A 20,260-nucleotide genomic window follows, 5' to 3' on the forward strand; every position below is an offset into this window, starting at 1 on the left:
AAACAATTCAGAGAAAAAAATTATGACTAAAACAAGTTTGTTGTTACTAGATTGGTTGCAGCTGCATAACCGGCTTTATTTATGATACTGCTGTTAAAATGATTTACACTGGGTAAAGAAAGAAAGAAAGAAAGAAAGAAAGAAAGAAAGAAAGAAAGAAAGAAAGAAAGAAAGAAAGAAAGTGATGAGTGGTGAAGCGTAGCATTTTATCTAATATTCTGCTTCATTAAAAAGCTAGTGGGCTGCCAGCTTTGCCATCGGTGGGCCAACAGTGACCGTCTGTCCTCTTGCTATCTGGGGGTTTGTCTCTACTGTCATGTTGCTTTTCTCTTTTTAGGTCAGTGTGACATTCAGAGGCTAGTTAAGCTCAACGATCCCTCTGAAATATTAATATGCTAATGTTGCTAATAACTAATGGAGGTTCATAGACGTTAGCTTCATGCTAATGTGCTAAAGCTCTCTGTACATTTACTCGTAGTCATGTTAGCAATTTTGGGTGACAGTCAAGTCTCTATCTCCTTCACACGCGTCTTTGAAACTCGTCTGTAAAGTAGGTGTTCTGTTGTTTTACTCTTTTTTAGCGGTGGATTTGGTTTATCCATGCCACTATATTTGCTATACGTGACCATTAAGCCTCTGCCTCTGTCGTGTTTCCAGTCAGTCCTTGGATTTGGGTTGCCTCTGCCACTGTATTTGCTCTGCCGTCTTTATTCAGGTTAATGTGAAATTCAGAGGCTAGTAAAGCTCTGCAGTCTGTGTCATTCAAGGATTAATAGTGCTAATGATGCTAATAGCTAATGGAAGGTGTTAGCATGTTAGCAGTTTTGATTGACATGATGAGACTTGGATGACATCATGACTCCCCTGTTAAAAAAAAGATAGCGAGGACCTGTATGGATTTCATGCAGTGGTCAGGTTGTTTTTCTCATTTTCTTTGTCTCTGCTGTCATATATGCATTTTTATTTAGGTCAAGGTAAAATTCAGAGGCTTGTTAACCCCAATGTAGCATCCTAGTACTGCCTAATAATGAATGGAAGTTCATTCTACCAGTCTGTGGTGGAGAGTGTTTCATCGTTCTACCAGTCTGTGGTGGAGAGTGTTTTATCGTTCTACCAGTCTGTGGTGGAGAGTGTTTCATCGTTCTACCAATCTGTGGTGGAGAGTGTTTCATCGTTCTACCAATCTGTGGTGGAGAGTGTTTCATCGTTCTACCAATCTGTGGTGGAGAGTGTTTCATCGTTCTACCAGTCTGTGGTGGAGAGTGTTTCATCGTTCTACCAATCTGTGGTGGAGAGTGTTTTATCGTTCTACCAGTCTGTGGTGGAGAGTGTTTCATCGTTCTACCAATCTGTGGTGGAGAGTGTTTCATCGTTCTACCAATCTGTGGTGGAGAGTGTTTCATCGTTCTACCAATCTGTGGTGGAGAGTGTTTTATCGTTCTACCAGTCTGTGGTGGAGAGTGTTTTATCGTTCTACCAGTCTGTGGTGGAGAATGTTTCATCGTTCTACCAATCTGTGGTGGAGAGTGTTTTATCGTTCTACCAGTCTGTGGTGGAGAGTGTTTTATCGTTCTACCAGTCTGTGGTAGCGAGTGCTTTATCATTCTACCAGTCTGTGGTAGCGAGTGCTTTATCATTCTACCAGTCTGTGGCGGAGACTGCTTTATCATTCTACCAGTCTGTGGTGGAGAGTGTTTTATTGTTCTACCAGTCTGTGGTGGAGAGTGTTTTATCGTTCTACCAGTCTGTGGTGGAGAGTGTTTTATTGTTCTACCAGTCTGTGGTGGAGAGTGTTTCATCGTTCTACCAATCTGTGGTGGAGAGTGTTTTATCGTTCTACCAGTCTGTGGTGGAGAGTGTTTTATCGTTCTACCAGTCTGTGGTGGAGAGTGTTTCATCGTTCTACCAGTCTGTGGTGGAGAGTGTTTCATCGTTCTACCAATCTGTGGTGGAGAGTGTTTCATCGTTCTACCAATCTGTGGTGGAGAGTGTTTCATCGTTCTACCAGTCTGTGGTGGAGAGTGTTTCATCGTTCTACCAATCTGTGGTGGAGAGTGTTTTATCGTTCTACCAGTCTGTGGTGGAGAGTGTTTTATCGTTCTACCAGTCTGTGGTGGAGAGTGTTTCATCGTTCTACCAATCTGTGGTGGAGAGTGTTTCATCGTTCTACCAATCTGTGGTGGAGAGTGTTTTATCGTTCTACCAGTCTGTGGTGGAGAGTGTTTTATCGTTCTACCAGTCTGTGGTGGAGAATGTTTCATCGTTCTACCAATCTGTGGTGGAGAGTGTTTTATCGTTCTACCAGTCTGTGGTGGAGAGTGTTTTATCGTTCTACCAGTCTGTGGTGGAGAGTGTTTTATCGTTCTACCAGTCTGTGGTAGCGAGTGCTTTATCATTCTACCAGTCTGTGGTAGCGAGTGCTTTATCATTCTACCAGTCTGTGGCGGAGACTGCTTTATCATTCTACCAGTCTGTGGTGGAGAGTGTTTTATTGTTCTACCAGTCTGTGGTGGAGAGTGTTTTATCGTTCTACCAGTCTGTGGTGGAGAGTGTTTTATTGTTCTACCAGTCTGTGGTGGAGAATGTTTTATTGTTCTACCAGTCTGTGGTGGAGAATGTTTTATCGTTCTACCAGTCTTTGATAGCGAGTGCTTCATTGTTCTACCAATCTGTGGTAGCGAGTGCTTTATCATTCTACCAGTCTGTGGGAGAGACTGCTTTATCATTCTACCAGTCTGTGGTGGAGAGTGTTTTATCGTTCTACCAGTCTGTGGTAGAGACTGCTTTATCATTCTATTAGTCTGTGGTGGAGACTGCTTTATCATTCTACCAGTCTGTGGTGGAGACTGCTTTATCATTCTACCAGTCTGTGGTAGAGACTGCTTTATCATTCTACCAGTCTGTGGTGGAGAGTGTTTTATCGTTCTACCAGTCTGTGGTGGAGATTGCTTTATCGTTCTACCCGTCTGTGGTGGAGACTGCTTCATCGTTCTACCAGTCTTTGGTAGCGAGTGCTTCATTGTTCTACCAGTCTGTGGTAGAGACTGCTTTATCGTTCTACCAGTCTGTGGTGGAGAGTGCTTCATCATCCTACCAGTCTTTGGTAGTAAGTGCTTTATCATTCTACCAGTCTGTGGTAGCGAGTGCTTCAATGTTCTACCAGTCTGTGGTAGCGAGTGCTTCATTGTTCTACCAGTCTGTGGTAGTGAGTGCTTCATTGTTCTACCAGTCTGTGGTAGCGAGTGCTTCATTGTTCTACCAGTCTGTGGTGGAGACTGCTTTATCATTCTACCAGTCTGTGGTAGAGACCGCTTTATCTTTCTACCAGTCTGTGTTGGAGAGTGCTTTATCGTTCTGTCAGTCTGTGGTAGAGACTGCTTTATCGTTCTACCAGTCTGTGTTGGAGAGTGCTTTATCGTTCTATCAGTCTGTGGTAGAGACTGCTTTATCGTTCTACCAGTCTGTGTTGGAGAGTGCTTTATCGTTCTATCAGTCTGTGGTAGAGACTGCTTTATCGTTCTACCAGTCTGTGTTGGAGAGTGCTTTATCGTTCTATCAGTCTGTGTTGGAGAGTGCTTTATCGTTCTATCAGTCTGTGGTAGAGAGTGCTTCATTGTTGTACCTGTCTGTGGTAGCAAGTGCTTCATCGTTCTGCCAGTCTGTGGATTTTGTAGGTTTTGGCAGCACAGACGACGCTCAACAAGCTGTTAGCCATGCTAGATAACACGTCACACCCCTGCATACTACACTGGATGAACGGAGAACCACATTCAGTGTTACAGCTGCGTTGTGTTAAAGAGCGAGATGTGAGATCTTTCTTACCTACTGCTATAAGGCTCTACAATGAGTCTCCTTACTGCAGAGATGGTACTGATCTCCTGCTGTCTGAACTGTGCTGAATCGCTGTATCTCCTCTTCGATTAATTCGCACTGCAATATATCACAACTATTACTGTAATGACACTCACTGTGCACTTTACACTACAATATTGTAGCAACCCTGAGTTAGTTTGTCTATAATATGTGGTTTTAGTTTACCTCATACCACTCAGTGCCTGCTGTCATGTAAATACAACAAATCTGTCTCATATGCCATGTAAATATGTAAATAGATCTATCTATCTATCTATCTATCTATCTATCTATCTATCTATCTATCTATCTATCTATCTATCTATCTATCTATCTGTTAATTATCTATCTATCTATCTATCTATCTATCTATCTATCTATCTATCTATCTATCTATCTGTCTGTCTGTCTGTCTATATATCTATCTATCTATCTATCTATCTATATGCAAATGAGATGCTAGCTTGATCCAAAGCAGTTTTGTGTGGCATGCTGAGTTTTTTATCATACCCTTCGTTTTTCCTCCTGAACTGAAATACACTAGCTTACTGTTTACTAGCATTTTCTCTCACATAGCTTCAAATAACTATAGCAAAAGACAAGCTAGCCTAGCAGCCTGGCTGGAATTTTCAGTGTGTAAATGGAGTGGTGGCTACAAGCAAAGCTGTTTCTCATGCTTGATCACATCAAACACATCGTTACCCTCAGGTCACTCATGCCACCACAGAGAGAAAATGACTGGCTTCCAAAAGCTGCTGTGAGGATCATGCAATTCCTAGAAGTTATAGGAATGCCCCCTCTCTCTCTCTCTCTCTCTCTCTCTCTCTCTATCAATCTATATATATATGTATATACAGTACTGGGTGAAAGTTTTAGGCATCTAAGCAAATTTTTAAACAATTTTCCTCAGCAGTGAGTTTACCACAATATACATTAGAATAAAGTCGTATTCATAATTCAAATAAACAGAAAAACAATAAAAAGTAACAAGAATTTCTTGGGTCCATATTTTCCTTGATACCTTCACAGCCGCCACAGAGACTCGTTAATATCATCAATTACATCATGAGCTCAATTTACTGAGCTCTGATTGGTCAAACCAGGAGCTGCTTTTTAACTACATATAATACTGGACTTCCTCGAGGAGCGGCTTGGAGATGGGTAAACAAACACACTCACATCCAGAAAATCACTATTCTCAGCAAAGAAACACATAAACTACACAAGTAAATAGATTTTGAAAATGTGTCTTGGGTGCCCAAGACTTTATATATATATATATATATATATATATATATATATATATATATATATATATATATATGTGTGTGTGTGTGTGTGTGTGTGTGTGTGTGTGTGTGTGTGTGTGTTTTGATTTGCCCATCATCTAATGGTCACAGTGCTCTGTTGATTGACAGATTGACCGTCAGCAGTAGCTCCTCCGTGCCCCTCCTCCTCCTCCTCATCATCACTTTCTCTTCAATATAGGCCAGCTGCACATCAACGCTGCAGAAATCCCTCAGATTTTTTGTGCAGCCTCATTGGCTGACCACTGGCCTGGATCTGGATCCTCTTCATCTGCATGTGTGAGCATGTGAGATGGTGCTTAGCTCACGCCACCTCTGTCTCTCTCTCTCTCTCTCTCTCTCTCTCTCTCTCTCTCTCTCTCTCTCTCTCTCTCTCTCTCTCCCCCTCCGCCCCCCCCCCCCACTCTCTCTCTCTCTCTCACTCTCTCTTTCTCCCTCTCTCTTTCTCTCTTTAATATGAAGCTCAGCACAGCTGCCATCCCTCATTAGTCTGCTGTCAAGCTCCATCAACTTCACAGCAAGCAATTCCATTACATCTTGTTTCTTGGTTTGTGGGCAGTTGGTGTGCAGCATGCGAAAAGTCCTGGAGAGCAGCTGGATGAAGTTTGGACCTGCTGGAAGAGGATCCTATGACTGGATGACAGGGTCTCCATCTCCACCTCCCACGGAGAAACAGCCACAGGTGAGAGCTTCTCACAAGAAAAAGATCTAGAAATTGAGTCAAGAATAAATAGAAAATAGATGTGAGAATGTTATATTAAATTTAAATAAAATATATTTGAAATAAACGATATATATGTCTGTAAATCGATATAAGATTATCTGTGTTTCTATGTCATGTATTTTGCTCATTTGCCCATCATGCTTCCAGAACTTTGACACCAGTTATGAAATATTGTACAGCTCTAAGAAAAATCTATCATGAATGTTTTCTATAATGTAGAGGTGTAGAGTTCTTCATACTTCATCAAACTTCTTTATGTATACCTTCTTCACAAAAATAGGGCTTTAAAAAATGTCCATTTGGTTCTTCAGGCAATTTTATTCCACGGAAGTACAGGATGGATTTAGTTCATTTCAAAAAACTTCACTTACAACGTGCTGGACTCTGGTGTCTTTATCTTGTGCTGGATGCACACTGATGGAAAAAAGGTTCTATATACAACCATGACCATGCAAATGACACTCTGTATGATCAAAGGGTTCTTTGCATTGTGAAACCGTTCTTCAGAATGATGGAGAATGAACTGTAGATGGTTAAAATAGAACCTTTTTGAAAAAAGTTCTATATAGCACCAAAAACATTCTTCTGTTGTTGCGTTATCAGGCTTGTAACAATTGAAGAACCCTTTTGGCAGCTATACTTATAGCACATTCAAGCACATTGAACCCGTTCATGATGCAAAGAACCCTTTAATCATGTAAAGTGTTTTTTGCATGGTCAGGGTTCTATATAGAACCATTTTCTTTACTAAAGAGCTCTTGAAGAACCATTCTGTTTAAGAGCATTTGTCAGTCTTTTTTGTGCTATATAGAACCCTTTTCAAAAGGTTTCTGTAAAGAACCATCTATAGCACATTCTCTGTCAAACTGAAGAATTCTTTCATGATGCAAAGAACCCTTTAATCAGGCAAAGTGTTCTTTGCGTGTTTATGGTTAGATACAGAACTAATTTCTTTACTAAAGAACCTTTGAAGAACCATCATTTTTAAGTGTGTGGTGTTCTAGGAAACTTTGCTTGGGTGGTTGGGTAGGAAACTACTGTTATCTCTGCTTTGCTTTGACCCCTTAAATAACCAGGGTCCACAGGCAGGCCTAACCTTTTATTACACACTTCTATAAGCTAAGAATAGCTCAATCAGTTTGCACTGAAGTCCCTGTAATTACTGAATAATAAGCATTAATATGCCTTAATAATAATCCTGGGATTGCTGCAATTATCTAAAGTTCTACATATTACCTTTTATATCAGTTCCTGTGAAACATCTGGAAAACACTGTAAACGTGTCTTCCTTCTTTATCTATAAATAAACTATGAGGGAGATATTTGTCTGTTATAACTGACTCACAGTGTGTTTCAGTCCATGATGAGAGAAGGAGAAATTTAATAACATTTCATTGGAACGGTAAGATGCAGAACTTGTGAGCACATAAAATTGGCATTCATTATTTTCCTATTTTACCAACCATACTGCTTTTATACCTTTATTAGACCTCACTTCTTTCTGTGGATGGTCATATTGATGTCTGTATCACTATCACAGGGCAGTGTGATACCGGTTCATTTATTGCTTTGAAACATGCTTACAGCAACACCATTAGTGTTGAATTGTCTCACTGGCTTGTAATACTTGTGATTTTGCTGTGTTATAATGCAACATTATAATGCTAAGTTGTTCATTCGAGTGCTGAGCCACTGGATCAAAATACTACGTGTTGTATTGCAGAAAGGATTGTTCACTATAGATGTAGACCTGTAGATTCAATCTTAGCTAACATTCAACAAAACATCTTTAAAAGAACATTTCTGTCTACTAAATATCTAAATGATTCCCCCATTCTGGTGTAAACAGAGTCATTCAGAGAAGTTTGGTGTGAGATGGTTCAATATAGAGAAATTTACAGACTCAGATTTCTTTACAGTAGTGGTGATGGGAACCAAGGGTCACAAAAATAGCCTTTTTATTTACTATTCAAAAGCAGCAGTGAGGCTTTATGTGTCTTCTGACCTTTCATATATATATATATATATATATATATATATATATACACTGCTCAAAAAAATAAAGGGAACACTTAAACAACACAATATAACTCCAAGTAAATCAAACTTCTGTGAAATCAAACTGTCCACTTAGGAAGCAACACTGACTGGCAATCAATTTCACAGCTGTTGTGTAAATGGAATAAACAACAAGTGGAAATTATTGGCAATTAGCAAGACACACTCAATAAAGGAGTGGTTCTGCAGGTGGGACCACAGACCACTTCTCAGTACCTTTCTGCTTTCTGGCTGATGTTTTGGTCAATTTTGAATGTTGGTGGTGCTTTCACACTCGTGGTAGCATGAGACGGACTCTACAACCCACACAAGTGGCTCAGGTAGTGCAGCTCATCCAGGATGGCACATCAATGCGAGCTGTGGCAAGAAGGTTTGCTGTGTCTGTCAGCGTCGTGTCCAGAGGCTGGAGGAGCTACCAGGAGACAGGCCAGTACACCAGGAGACGTGGAGGAGGCCGTAGGTTGGCAACAACCCAGCAGCAGGACCGCTACCTCCGCCTTTGTGCAAGGAGGAACAGGAGGAGCTGCCAGAGCCCTGAAAAATGACCTCCAGCAGGCCACAAATGTGCATGTGTCTGCACAAACGGTTAGAAACCGACTCCATGAGGATGGTATGAGGGCCCGACGTCCACAGATGGGGGTTGTGCTCACAGCCCAACACCGTGCAGGACGCTTGGCATTTGCCAGAGAACACCAGGATTGGCAAATTCGCCACTGGTGCCCTGTGATCTTCACAGATGAAAGCAGGTTCACACTGAGCACATGTGACAGACGTGACAGAGTCTGGAGACGCCGTGGAGAGCGATCTGCTGCCTGCAACATCCTTCAGCATGACCGGTTTGGCAGTGGGTCAGTAATGGTGTGGGGTGGCATTTCTTTGGAGGGCCGCACAGCCCTCCATGTGCTCGCCAGAGGTAGCCTGACTGCCATTAGGTACCGAGATGAGATCCTCAGACCCCTTGTGAGACCATATGCTGGTGTGGTTGGCCCTGGGTTCCTCCTAATGCAGGACAATGCTAGACCTCATGTGGCTGGAGTGTGTCAGCAGTTCCTGCAAGATGAAGGCATTGAAGCTATGGACTGGCCCGCCCGTTCCCCAGACCTGAATCCGATTGAGCACATCTGGGACATCATGTCTCGCTCCATCCACCAACGCCACGCTGCACCACAGACTGTCCAGGAGTTGGAGGATACTTTAGTCCAGGTCTGGGAGGAGATCCCTCAGGAGACCATCTGCCACCTCATCATGAGCATGCCCAGGCATTGTAGGGAGGTCATACAGGCACGTGGAGGCCACACACAATACTGAGCCTCATTTTGACTTGTTTTAAGGACATCACATCAAAGATGGATCAGCCTGTCGTGTGTTTTTCCACTTTAATTTTGTGTGTGACTCCAAATCCAGGCCTCCATTGGTTAATAAGTTTGATTTCCATTGATGATTTTTGTGTGATTTTGTTGTCAGTACATTCAACTTTGTACAGAACAAAGTATTCAATGAGAATATTTCATTCATTCACATCTAGGATGTGTTGTTTGAGTGTTCCCTTTATTTTTTTGAGCAGTGTATATTGTTGTCGTCGGCTCAAAACCTTGTATCTCCAAAATGGTAACTTTACAGGAGAAGGAAAAAAACCTACTTTACTTTTAATGTAAGTCAATGGAACCCGAGTTTTTTCCATGTCAATTTGGGTCGTTTCTTTTGCTCCATTCATCATGAAATTGTACCCACAATGTAAAGGGTGACAGTTAATTTGAAATTATGTTAAAAACTGAAAAACATCAAAAATGGAGATACAAGGTTTTGTCCCGACAACAGCAATATATATATATATATATATATATATATATATATATATATATATATATAAATATATATATATATATATGCTGGAAGGAGGAAGCAGTGGTGAAAAAAGTGAAAAAAGAAGTAGTTTGGGGACTATTTATCCTTGCAACACCCGACATGTAGCTGTCTGGAACAGTGAACTGAAATGTGTTAGAATCTGTGAGCTCATTTTCCAAGAATGGCGTTGAAATGATTGGGAAGGTCTGCTGTGTTCTGTGGAAGAGGTGGTGGGCGGCGGTGCTGCTGTCCGTGGTTCTGAAATGCCTTTGTGTGCTGAAGTTAGTGTTACTGAAGTTCAGCTAAACCTCCAGCAAATATTAGAACAGTATATATAGCGGTGCTGTTTGTGGAACTGAAGTGTCTGTCTGACAATGAAAAAAAGGAATGCATTAAACTCACTTGATTCAAATGCTTATTTTCTCAGTTTCCACATGAATGAAACAGGTTCTATTAATATACTTCTAAAAGTGTGGAAACCCATTCACACCAAATAGCCAAACTTAGCATCTGATTTTTTTCATCATTAGATTAATTGATATCAAATAAAGTCATTGTTCTACAACATTATTTTGAGATAGTAAGTCATTGTACATTGAGATATTATCTCATAATTTGAGATACCAAGTCATGATTTTGAAACACAATCTCATCAATTTGACCTACTTACTCATTATTTTGAAACACAGTCTCATTATTTTAAGCTGCTAAGTCATGACTGTGAGAAATTTTCTAATTATTTTGGGATGCTTTCTGATTATTCTCAGAGGGTTTATGCTTTTGAAATGAAAACAAACATAAACATATTTAAATGTAAATAACAATAATTCACAATTTCACAAAAAAAACCCAAATTTTCTGGATAAAAAATGAGAAAGCATCTCAAAAAACCCAATTTTAAAAAAATAATGACTCAGTATCTCAAAATAACGACACAGATGTCCAAATGAAATGACTTAGTGTCGCAAAGTAATGGTGCTGCAATTCACTTAAGAATTAAAAATCTATAATTTGCTGGATTTTTTAAGTGGGCGTCCGTACAAAAGTAAGTATAGTGAAAGACAAGCTTGTATTAACATAATATCTGTTAAAAACATCTGAAATGATGCACACACAGGAACAGTCAGCTGGACTAGATCCTTGCTGAAAGATTATAGTTAATGCAGAGGTGGAGACACTACAGTAACCAACAACTTACTATACTTACTTATGATTATGGAAGATTTGTATTTTACTATAAGTACTACTGAAATTGAATAACTGTACTCTTACTCGATTCCATTTCCAAAGGACAAGCATAATTTTACTCATTTTACTGTTATTTAGATCTTCAGAGTACTTGCTTCAAAGAGAGGAGATTCTCCTCCCAATAGTTCTTGTGCAATTTGAATGTATTGTTTTATTAAAACCTCACCCACATTCATGTCAGTGTGAAATTAAACTGCCGAATAAAGAAAGCCTTTCATTTTTAGAGCATCCCTTTTCCTTCTGTATACTTGAGTATGCTTAAATACTTTTTGCCTTATGCTCTTTTTGAGTGAAAATAGCCCATCCTTCATTTATTCAGTTTCCAATCAAACAAGCAAGTTATTCATTTTGCCAACACCAAGGAAAGAGCAGAAAATATGTATTTTAGAATGAATTTAACAGAAGCCTTAACAACTATATATAATATCAATTCTCAGTGTGTATTGTGTCCACCTTTTTATCTTTATTCCAGCTTCTGTTCTTTCCAGGAGACTCACTTTCAGTGTTTCAGTGAAATCTGCAGGGACGTTTTTCACAAAGTGAAAAAGTTGGTTTAGAAGTTGGTTTAACATTTTCTGTTTCTCACCATCCAAATAATCCCAAACACATTCAGTGATATTGAGCTTTGGGGTGGTCAGTCCATTTCTCTGAGAACACCAGCAGCTTCTTTGTTTGATTTCTTCTTTTTTATCTGTTTCTTTTTCTAATTTTGAGCTTCTTAACAGCTACACATCCTTCCAGTGGAAGGGTGGACAGAAGCTCCTGTGGATGTTTTCAGATCTGAATCCAGAGTGGAGCTTGATCTTCTCCTCTCTCTCAGAGAGGAAAGCTTTAAGTGCTGTTTATCTGATGGGGGCAGTGTTGGTGCCTATCAGCTCTTCCAGGTGGTTGTTAGGAGTCTCATTTTCTCTGTAGCTTTTAATCGTTTTTTAAACAGTTCTGGAAACTTCTGTTCTTTCGCTTATTTTCCTTTGACTGTCACATTGATTATCAAATATGCTCTCAGAAATATCTCCTAAAAAAGAAATAACTTGAACTTAAACTTTTGCTCAGTACTATGTATCGCTGTTGTTGGAAGAAAACCATCTCCATTTTTGATGTTTTTGTGTTTTTGACAAAATTTGAAAATATTTATTGTTGTTTATCTTGTGTGTAAATTTCATGATGAACGGACCAAAAGAAATGACCCAAAATGACTTGTAAAAATGTCTGGTTCCATTGACGTACATTAAAGGCAACGAAGGTTTTTTCCTTCTCCTGTAAACTTACCATTTTGGAGATACGGGGTTTTCTTCCAACAACAGCGATATGTTAGACCCTATATTTCAGTAAAGATTTTGACACAATATCCATACTTTCACTTAAGTACAGTTTCTCTGTATTTTTACACACTGTGTAATACTATGGACTGAAGGTACAGTATGATGAGTGGGAGCTCTGTCCTCAGTACTGAACATCTTTAAACTGCCATATTGGCCCGGATACTCTCTATTTACCAACCCCTCTGCCTGGTTTACTTCTGTTTTGGAAACACAGACCTGCCAGTGATTCACCCAAAAAGACCTGTAACCAGGGAGTTTTAAACGGACTAAAGTGTCTAATCTGGCTGAAAAGCAGCATTATCTGATTAACGATAGTGCAGAGTGAGACGTGCTCTGATCGATCGCAGAGAATGAAGCTCAGAGGACATTTAGCGTGACTAAATTATCAAAAGGCACGCGATTAAGAGATGAGAGCTCACTTTTATTACCGCTGAGTTCTGAAATTCATCTGGATTGGAGTGCCTCGGGCCAGAGCTGCTGGGGGCAGCAGTTCCGATTTACTGCTGCAAAGCTAAAATGGTATTTTTCCAAGCGAAGATGTTCACAGTATTTTCTGTACAGGCCAGAGAGCTCAGCAACCAAACAAACACCGACAAAGCCCATCGTTTGGACTGTGTGCCATGTAGCCTTGCGCAAAAACCACAGCCTCCACAGAAAACACACTCCGATATGACATGACAATTCACATTCACTCTGTTCTAAAATCATCACACTTCCAGAATATTCCCTTCCATTCACACTATTCCAGAATATTCCCTTCCATTCAATCTAATCCATAATATTCACTTCCATTCTCAGTAATCAAGAATATTCCCTTCCATTCACACTATTCTAGAATATTCCCTTCCATTCATACTAATCCAGAATATTCTCTTCCATTCTCACTAATCAAGAATATTCCCTTCAATTCACACTAATCCAGAATATTCTCTTCCATTCTCACTAATCAAGAATATTCCCTTCCATTCACACTATTCCAGAATATTCCCTTCCATTCACACTATTCCAGAATATTCCCTTCCATTCACACTATTCCAGAATATTCCCTTCCATTCACACTATTCCAGAATATTTCCTTCCATTCACATTAATCCAGAATATTCCCTTCCATTCACACTATTCCAGAATATTCCCTTCCATTCACACTAATCCAGAATAATCCCTTCCATTCACACTATTCTAGAATATTCCCTTCCATTCATACTATTCCAGAATATTCCCTTCCATTCACTCTATTCCAGAATATTCCCTTCCATTCACACTAATCCAGAATATTCCCTTCCATTCACACTATTCTAGAATCTTCCCTTCCATTCACACTATTCCAGAATATTCCCTTCCATTCACACTATTCCAGAATATTCCCTTCCATTCACACTAATCCAGAATATTCCCTTCCATTCACACTATTCTAGAATCTTCCCTTCCATTCACACTATTCCAGAATATTCCCTTCCATTCACACAAATCCAGAATATTCCCTTCCATTCACACTATTCCAGAATATTCCCTTCCATTCACACTATTGCAGAATATTCCCGTCCATCCACACGATAGCAGAATATTCCCTTCTATTCACACTATTCCAGAATATTCCCTTCCATTCATACTATTCCAGAATGTTTCCCCCCATTCACACTGTTCCTGAATGTTCCCTGCCATTCATACATTTTACAGTGTCATTTATACTATACTAGAATGTTCTCTTCCACTCCCACTATTCTGCAATGTTCTTTCCCATATGCATTGTTCTACAGTGTTCTCTTCCATTCACACTTTTTTGAATGTTCCATCCCATTCATACTGTTCTAAAATGTTCTCTGTCCACAACATTCATCCTATACACACTGCTCTTTAATGTTCCCTCCGATTCACAGTTATTAAATGTTCTCTGTCCTTCAACTATCATTCACTCTAGTCCAGAACGCTCCCCCTATTCAAACTGTTCTTTAATGTTCCCTCCAGTTCACAGTACTATGCTGTTCTTGGTCATTCACATGTTCTACAGTGTCATTTACACTGTTCTAGAATGTTCTCCCAATTCACACTTTTCTAGAATGTTTCCATTCACAGTGTTTTTACATGTTCTCACCATTCACATTGCTCCAGAAAGTTCTCACTCATTCACACTGTTCTAGAATGTTCACCTCCACATGGTTCTAACATGTTCTAACCCACACTCATTAATCTGCGGTGTTCTCCCCATTCACACTATTCCAGAATGTGGTCCCCATTCACTCTGTCCAGAATGTTATCCCCATTTTCACTGTTCCATCCTACTCTTTTAGTGTTCTCTTGCTGACTAATTCTACTGATGAAGAGTATCTTCCCTTCATTCATACTGTCCTACAATGTTCTTCACCATTTACATGTTTCTTGAGTGTGAAGAAGAGATAATGTTCTCTCCTATTCACACTCTGCTTCCACATTACTGTTGTTCTAGAATGTTCTTCCTTGTACACACTATTCTAGAATGTTCTCTTCTATTCACATGGTTCTATGATATCCACTGTTCTACGCTATTCCTGTTTAAACTGTTTTAGAATATTCTCTTTCATTTGCAATGTCCTAGAACATTGATTCCCCATCCGCACTGTTGTAGAATATTCTCTCACATTCATGCTTTTCTAAAATATTATCTTCCATTCATATCATTCTAGAGTACCCTTGCTTATTCACACTGTTCTAGATTGTTCTCTTCCATTCACATTGTTCCAGAATATCCCCCCTATTCACACTATCACAATACTGTTGAAATGTAATATCATAATATACTCCAAATCTATCAGGACAGATGTAATGAATGATATTTAATAAGATTGAATGAGCCTGTTATTCCTGAGTACAGCTACGCTACGCTACTCTAAAGAAAGTCTTAAAAACCTGACAAAGCTTATTTTTATTCAGTGTTATTTAGTGTTTTTTCTCCTCTTTTTCTTCCCTTCAAATGACACCAAAGGGAACTTTACACAGCCCAGTAAGCACTGATCATACAGAAACCACATAGACTACATTTATGGAAAGGAAACCTGCCAGTTCTATCATTTACAACAGACGTTAAACTGTTACATTTATGGCATTTGGCAGACGCTTTTATCCAGAGTTACTTACAGTTTGATCATTCTACACAGGTAGGCGAAGGTGGTGTTAGGAGTCTTGCCCATGGACTCTTATTGGTGTAGTGTAGGATTGAACCCCAGTCTACAGCGTAGAAGGCAGAGGTGTTACCCACTACAACAATACCAACCACAAAACAGTCTGAAGCACACAGTAAAGACAGAACCTGCAATGTACTGTCAGGTTCTGAGCACCATGGGTAACAGTAACGATATATGATGCTATAGTAATATCGTGGTATACCGTTATGCCGTATAATACTGCCATATAGAATATAACGTCCAGCACTGGGGTAAACTCATTAGAAGAGAGTCTTGCCTGTGAAAATCATGTGGTTCTCTACATCCTTCCTCCAGGGCTACCACTGGAATGAGCTGTCCACCGAAGAGGACGTGAAGTCTGAGGTCATCCTATATGTCGTCCTCCCACTAGCGTCACTCCTCATCTTCGGCCTGGTGGGCTTCCTCGTCTACAGGAAGTGCTCGCGCAGCAAGCTAACTTTAGCCAACATCATCGCGCTGGATCTTCAAGATGCGGAAAGCAGTGCCGAGTTCCTTTCCTCTCTCACGGCAAATGGGGAACGCCTGAACAGCACAAGCTCCGACGTGTCCGACGGGGTTTTCCTGATGGTCTACCTTCCACCACCCTATGAGGAGACACTGACCAAGATAACCCGGGCAGCGAGCCTCTCCAGCGGCAAAGACGTGGAGTCCATAAAGATGGAAGACCTTGAGGCCAAACTGTGCCCTGAATTAAAATCCAGTGGACGTTATGTGTGACTGTAACATGCTGAGAATTGTGTAAATGTTTCCCCAATGAGGGTCACAAGTTATCTGTTGACCTATTTGGCGGAGTGAGGGAGGTTTTTACCTGCTGAGCGACACAACTGGGAGAAAATCAGGTGCATCAGTATGTGAAGGTGTGAAAGTCTCATTTAAATGGTGCATAAAACCGGAAAACCAATTTTTCAATGCTTTTTTGAACTAGAAGAATTTGATGTAGTAGGTAAACAAAACCATTTACTCTCCAGTCCATATGATCCATATATGGAAACTCACTGTTCTTTTTGAACTCACTGTTTTTGTGATGTCACAAAAGCCAAAGCATTTGCATACATCCATCATTCAGTCTAAACCATTTTAGCCCACTTATTCACTTTGAAGATGTTAGGGGTGTTTCAGCCTGGGCTGTTTTTGAAGTACGAGCACAACAGAGAATAGCCAATCAGAACATGGGTCATTTACATATGCCAGTTTTAAACCAGCTCGTTTATTTCTGAGAGAGGTTAGAAAATGACCATGTAAAAATGAACTATGACTGGTTTCAGCTCCTAAACCCACACAAACATTGTGTAATTCAGGTGGAAAAATAAAGATACATATAAAATGAGGGACATTGGCCCTTTAAAATGCCTCTATAGGATGAGCAGTTGAAAGTTTGGACCATAAGCTTTCTATACTGGACAGCCTCATACTAGCCAGTCACCATCAAAAGATTATTCTATTTCTGTGGTCATTAAACTCCTTAGAGGAGCCTTTTAATTAAAGCATACATTAACTAAACATACAGCTATGAATGAATGTATCTCAGTCCTAATAACACACACTGTACATGTATGGTAATAGAAATCCTCTGTGCTTCTGCATTTTGCACTGTAATAAAAATATGAATGTTTAGGCTGCAGAAGGGTGGGCATCAGAATGAAGGGGGAAGTTTCCCTGTAATCACCAAATACATATTTAAAAAATATTTCCTGCTTAATTTATATGATTGCATCAATCATGTTTAAAACAAGCATTAATCGTCCCATTAACCCATTTTCCTGGTATTGTCTTCCATTAAGCCCACCTAAGCCCCCGTGTACCTTTCTCTTAAAAGTATTTACTAATAAAGCATCTATTAAAACCTGCACGTGATCGTGTTTTATTAATCTGATCTTCTTTCAGAGTGAAGAGCTGAAAGCCATCAAATAAATAAACACTGAATATCGGTTACAGAATGATGAGACTGCAGTCTCTCCACTCATGACACATCACGAGCGATTTCAGTCTCAGCGATGTAAACTAAAGCTTTTATTACACTGCTCTACACTGCAAGAGGCATATATCAGGGATGCTTTTGGATGGTAACTTTGGGTGGTAAAAGGGCAACTTTACAGCTCTGTAAAATGCTGCTGTAAATTTACAGTGTTTATTTTACAGTAAAATACTGGTTTGTTATTTTACAGGATCCTACTGTAAAAGGTTGGGCATTTACAGCAGTGTAATGCTTTACAGCAACATACCAGTCAACGCACTTTACAGTAATTTACTGTCAGCAGAGCTAATTTGTCACTTTTTAATGTATCAGATCATTCAATTAATTTTAATAGATAAAGGTAAAGACAATGCACAAAATGCAGCGTTTATTGAATAAATAAAATTAAAATTAAATAACATTTATTGAAGTTATTTATTCAAAACCTATATCACCAATGTGAAAAAGTATTTGTAATTGCTGGTTGTGTTACCAAACAGTCCCGTAACACTTTCTATGAATGTTACATTTGTAAGCATCTATAAACACATTTCTAACATGTAATAATGCATTCACAAGGCATTATAAGCAAGGTTATAAATAATTATAAAAAAGAATTACACTGAATTATACTTTATAGCCATGTTTATAATACGTTATGAGTTGTTAATATAATACATTATAAGTAGTGTTTATAATATGTTATACTGTCAGTGTCAAAGAAGTCAGTCCCAGCTTGGACAATGTAAAGATAGGTTTACAATATTTTATTTGTCAGTATTATTTCATTTATCTGTTAGGGACGCATCTTTGGGGCTTTAGTCCTGAATGTTCAGATACTCCAAGCAGTATAATATTGGATATGCAGTGTTAAGTTAGAACCAGGCTAATGGTGGTGCACATTAACAGTGGTGTACACTGACTTTCCCACATTGGGTAAAACACTGCTGGCAGCACTAGTTTAAACTCTAATATTTGAAGCCTGTAATGAGCTTTATTGTGTGTTTTAGTGTTTCAAATTCTTCAGTAAATATTTCAACTTGAAGCCTCACTCTTAACACTGGAGGAGGCTTTAGTACAGCATGCTTCACTTTACTTAGAGCGGACTAATACAACTTATGAGCTCTTATAATTTGTTATGATCTGTGCTTATAATGCATTATGTTAACAATTCATAATGCATAATAAGCATGGCTATAACATGTAATGCACTTTTATAAATATTTATAGTCATGTTTATGATGCCTTATGACTGCATTATAACATGTTATAGATGCTTGAAAACACAGCATTCATAGAAAGTGTTACCAACATTCTTAAGTGATAAGGGAAGTATATATAAAAATGGAAATATATATTTCCATTTCTCAGTATCTCTAACAGTAGTCTTGTCAAAGTCCCCTACAACAGTGTCCTCAACAGAGGCAGGTTTTTTAGCATCGTAGCCCCAAACTGTGAAATTCCTACCCCAATCACTTCATGAAGGGACTCAGGTTTCATACTTCGTTTCTTCTGAAGACCTTCCTCTTTAAGCAATACTTCTGACCCTCGTCTGCCTTATTGTTTGTTTGTTTGATTTTTTTTGATGTTATGATTAATGCACTGCATTGTAAAGCGACCTTGTGACTGTGAAAGGCTTCATAAAACTGACTATAATTATTATTTTCATGAACTTTCCACACATCATAAAAGTCAGCTGGTGTCAACATATGCAAAAAAGACAAAACAAAGATGAAAGGTTCTGTTCTGACAGCGATGACCCACAAGAGGAAAAACTTCACTGGCTGTTGTTCTCAGATGTTCTCAGTGACTTCTTCTGGAAATAGTTTCTCAGTAGTGCTAACCAAGCCTTTCTGAACAATGTTTGGATAACCGTGTTTAAGGCAGTGATATATGTTGGGAAGAAAAGATCCAGAAGATCCAAAGCCATCTCAAGTAGGGACGACCAACAGCTGAAGCTCACAGACAGAAAGGAAAGTCTTTGAAGTCTGGAAAACGAATTTAACAGGCCAGATTCCAGAACTGGTAGTAGGACTGATGGTGGGAGACCAGTCTACGAACAGGCTGGATTGTAGAGCAGGCAGTAGGACAGTCTGTAGAAGAACGACTGTGACAAAATTGTGTGTGACTGTCTCCGAGTATAAAATAAAGGCCTGATTTCCATTCCAGAGGACAAAACTCGGATATACATCTCAGCTGGAGTGAAGGTCCATTAATCTGATGGTTTGATATAAACTCCACTGATGAACGTCTTGTCTCACGTTGACCACAAATGAACTTGAACTGCTGACCAGCTGCGTGAGGCCATTGAAACTGAACAGAACAACAAATCTGAGTGTCACTGACCTTCTGTTTGTTTCTTCTGGATGTCAGTCGTTCACTTGCTTCACCTTCCCCTCTCACTCAAACTTAGTTTCTGTTTCTCTCTTTGTTATTCTGCTATTCTGTTATTCTTTTGATATACAGTAAAACTGTCAGAAGGATTTAGAAGAGGCTGATCTCTCTGGTTTGTACTGTTTTCTTCCCCTTAGAGAGGAACGTATCCATATTGATATTTCTGTTTGAGAATAAACTCAAAATATCAAAATATATACAGATAATTACATAATACATAACTAGAATGTTTTCTTTTATAAAAACTATCGATACATTAGTTGGAAGAATGCAGGCGTGGTTCCTGACTTTTTGCTGCACTCTATCCATCGCATGCTTCTGTTGAATTCCATCAGCAGCACCTGATTTCATTTATAGTCACATTTTTCAAAACTTTT

General features: G+C 39.3%; 1 protein-coding gene across 2 annotated transcripts; it reads left to right on the forward strand.

Annotated features, from left to right (window-relative positions):
* Positions 1–461: 461 nt before the first annotated feature.
* Positions 462–17,219, forward strand: LOC119264822 (small integral membrane protein 28-like). 2 transcript variants are annotated; one of them, XM_037543845.1, is made up of 4 exons: positions 539–550; positions 5,341–5,438; positions 5,719–5,841; positions 15,830–17,219. In XM_037543845.1, exons 3-4 carry the CDS (start codon positions 5,731–5,733, stop codon positions 16,250–16,252), a joined length of 534 nt encoding a protein of 177 aa, XP_037399742.1. In that variant the 5' UTR covers positions 539–550; positions 5,341–5,438; positions 5,719–5,730; the 3' UTR covers positions 16,253–17,219. The 2 variants fall into 2 exon arrangements, with proteins under 2 accessions (XP_037399743.1, XP_037399742.1); XM_037543846.1 differs by lacking the exon at positions 5,341–5,438 and having other exon boundaries at positions 462–550.
* The last annotated feature ends 3,041 nt before the right edge of the window (positions 17,220–20,260 follow it).

This window comes from Pygocentrus nattereri, chromosome 12 (assembly GCF_015220715.1).
Source record: "Pygocentrus nattereri isolate fPygNat1 chromosome 12, fPygNat1.pri, whole genome shotgun sequence".
NCBI lineage: Eukaryota > Metazoa > Chordata > Actinopteri > Characiformes > Serrasalmidae > Pygocentrus > Pygocentrus nattereri.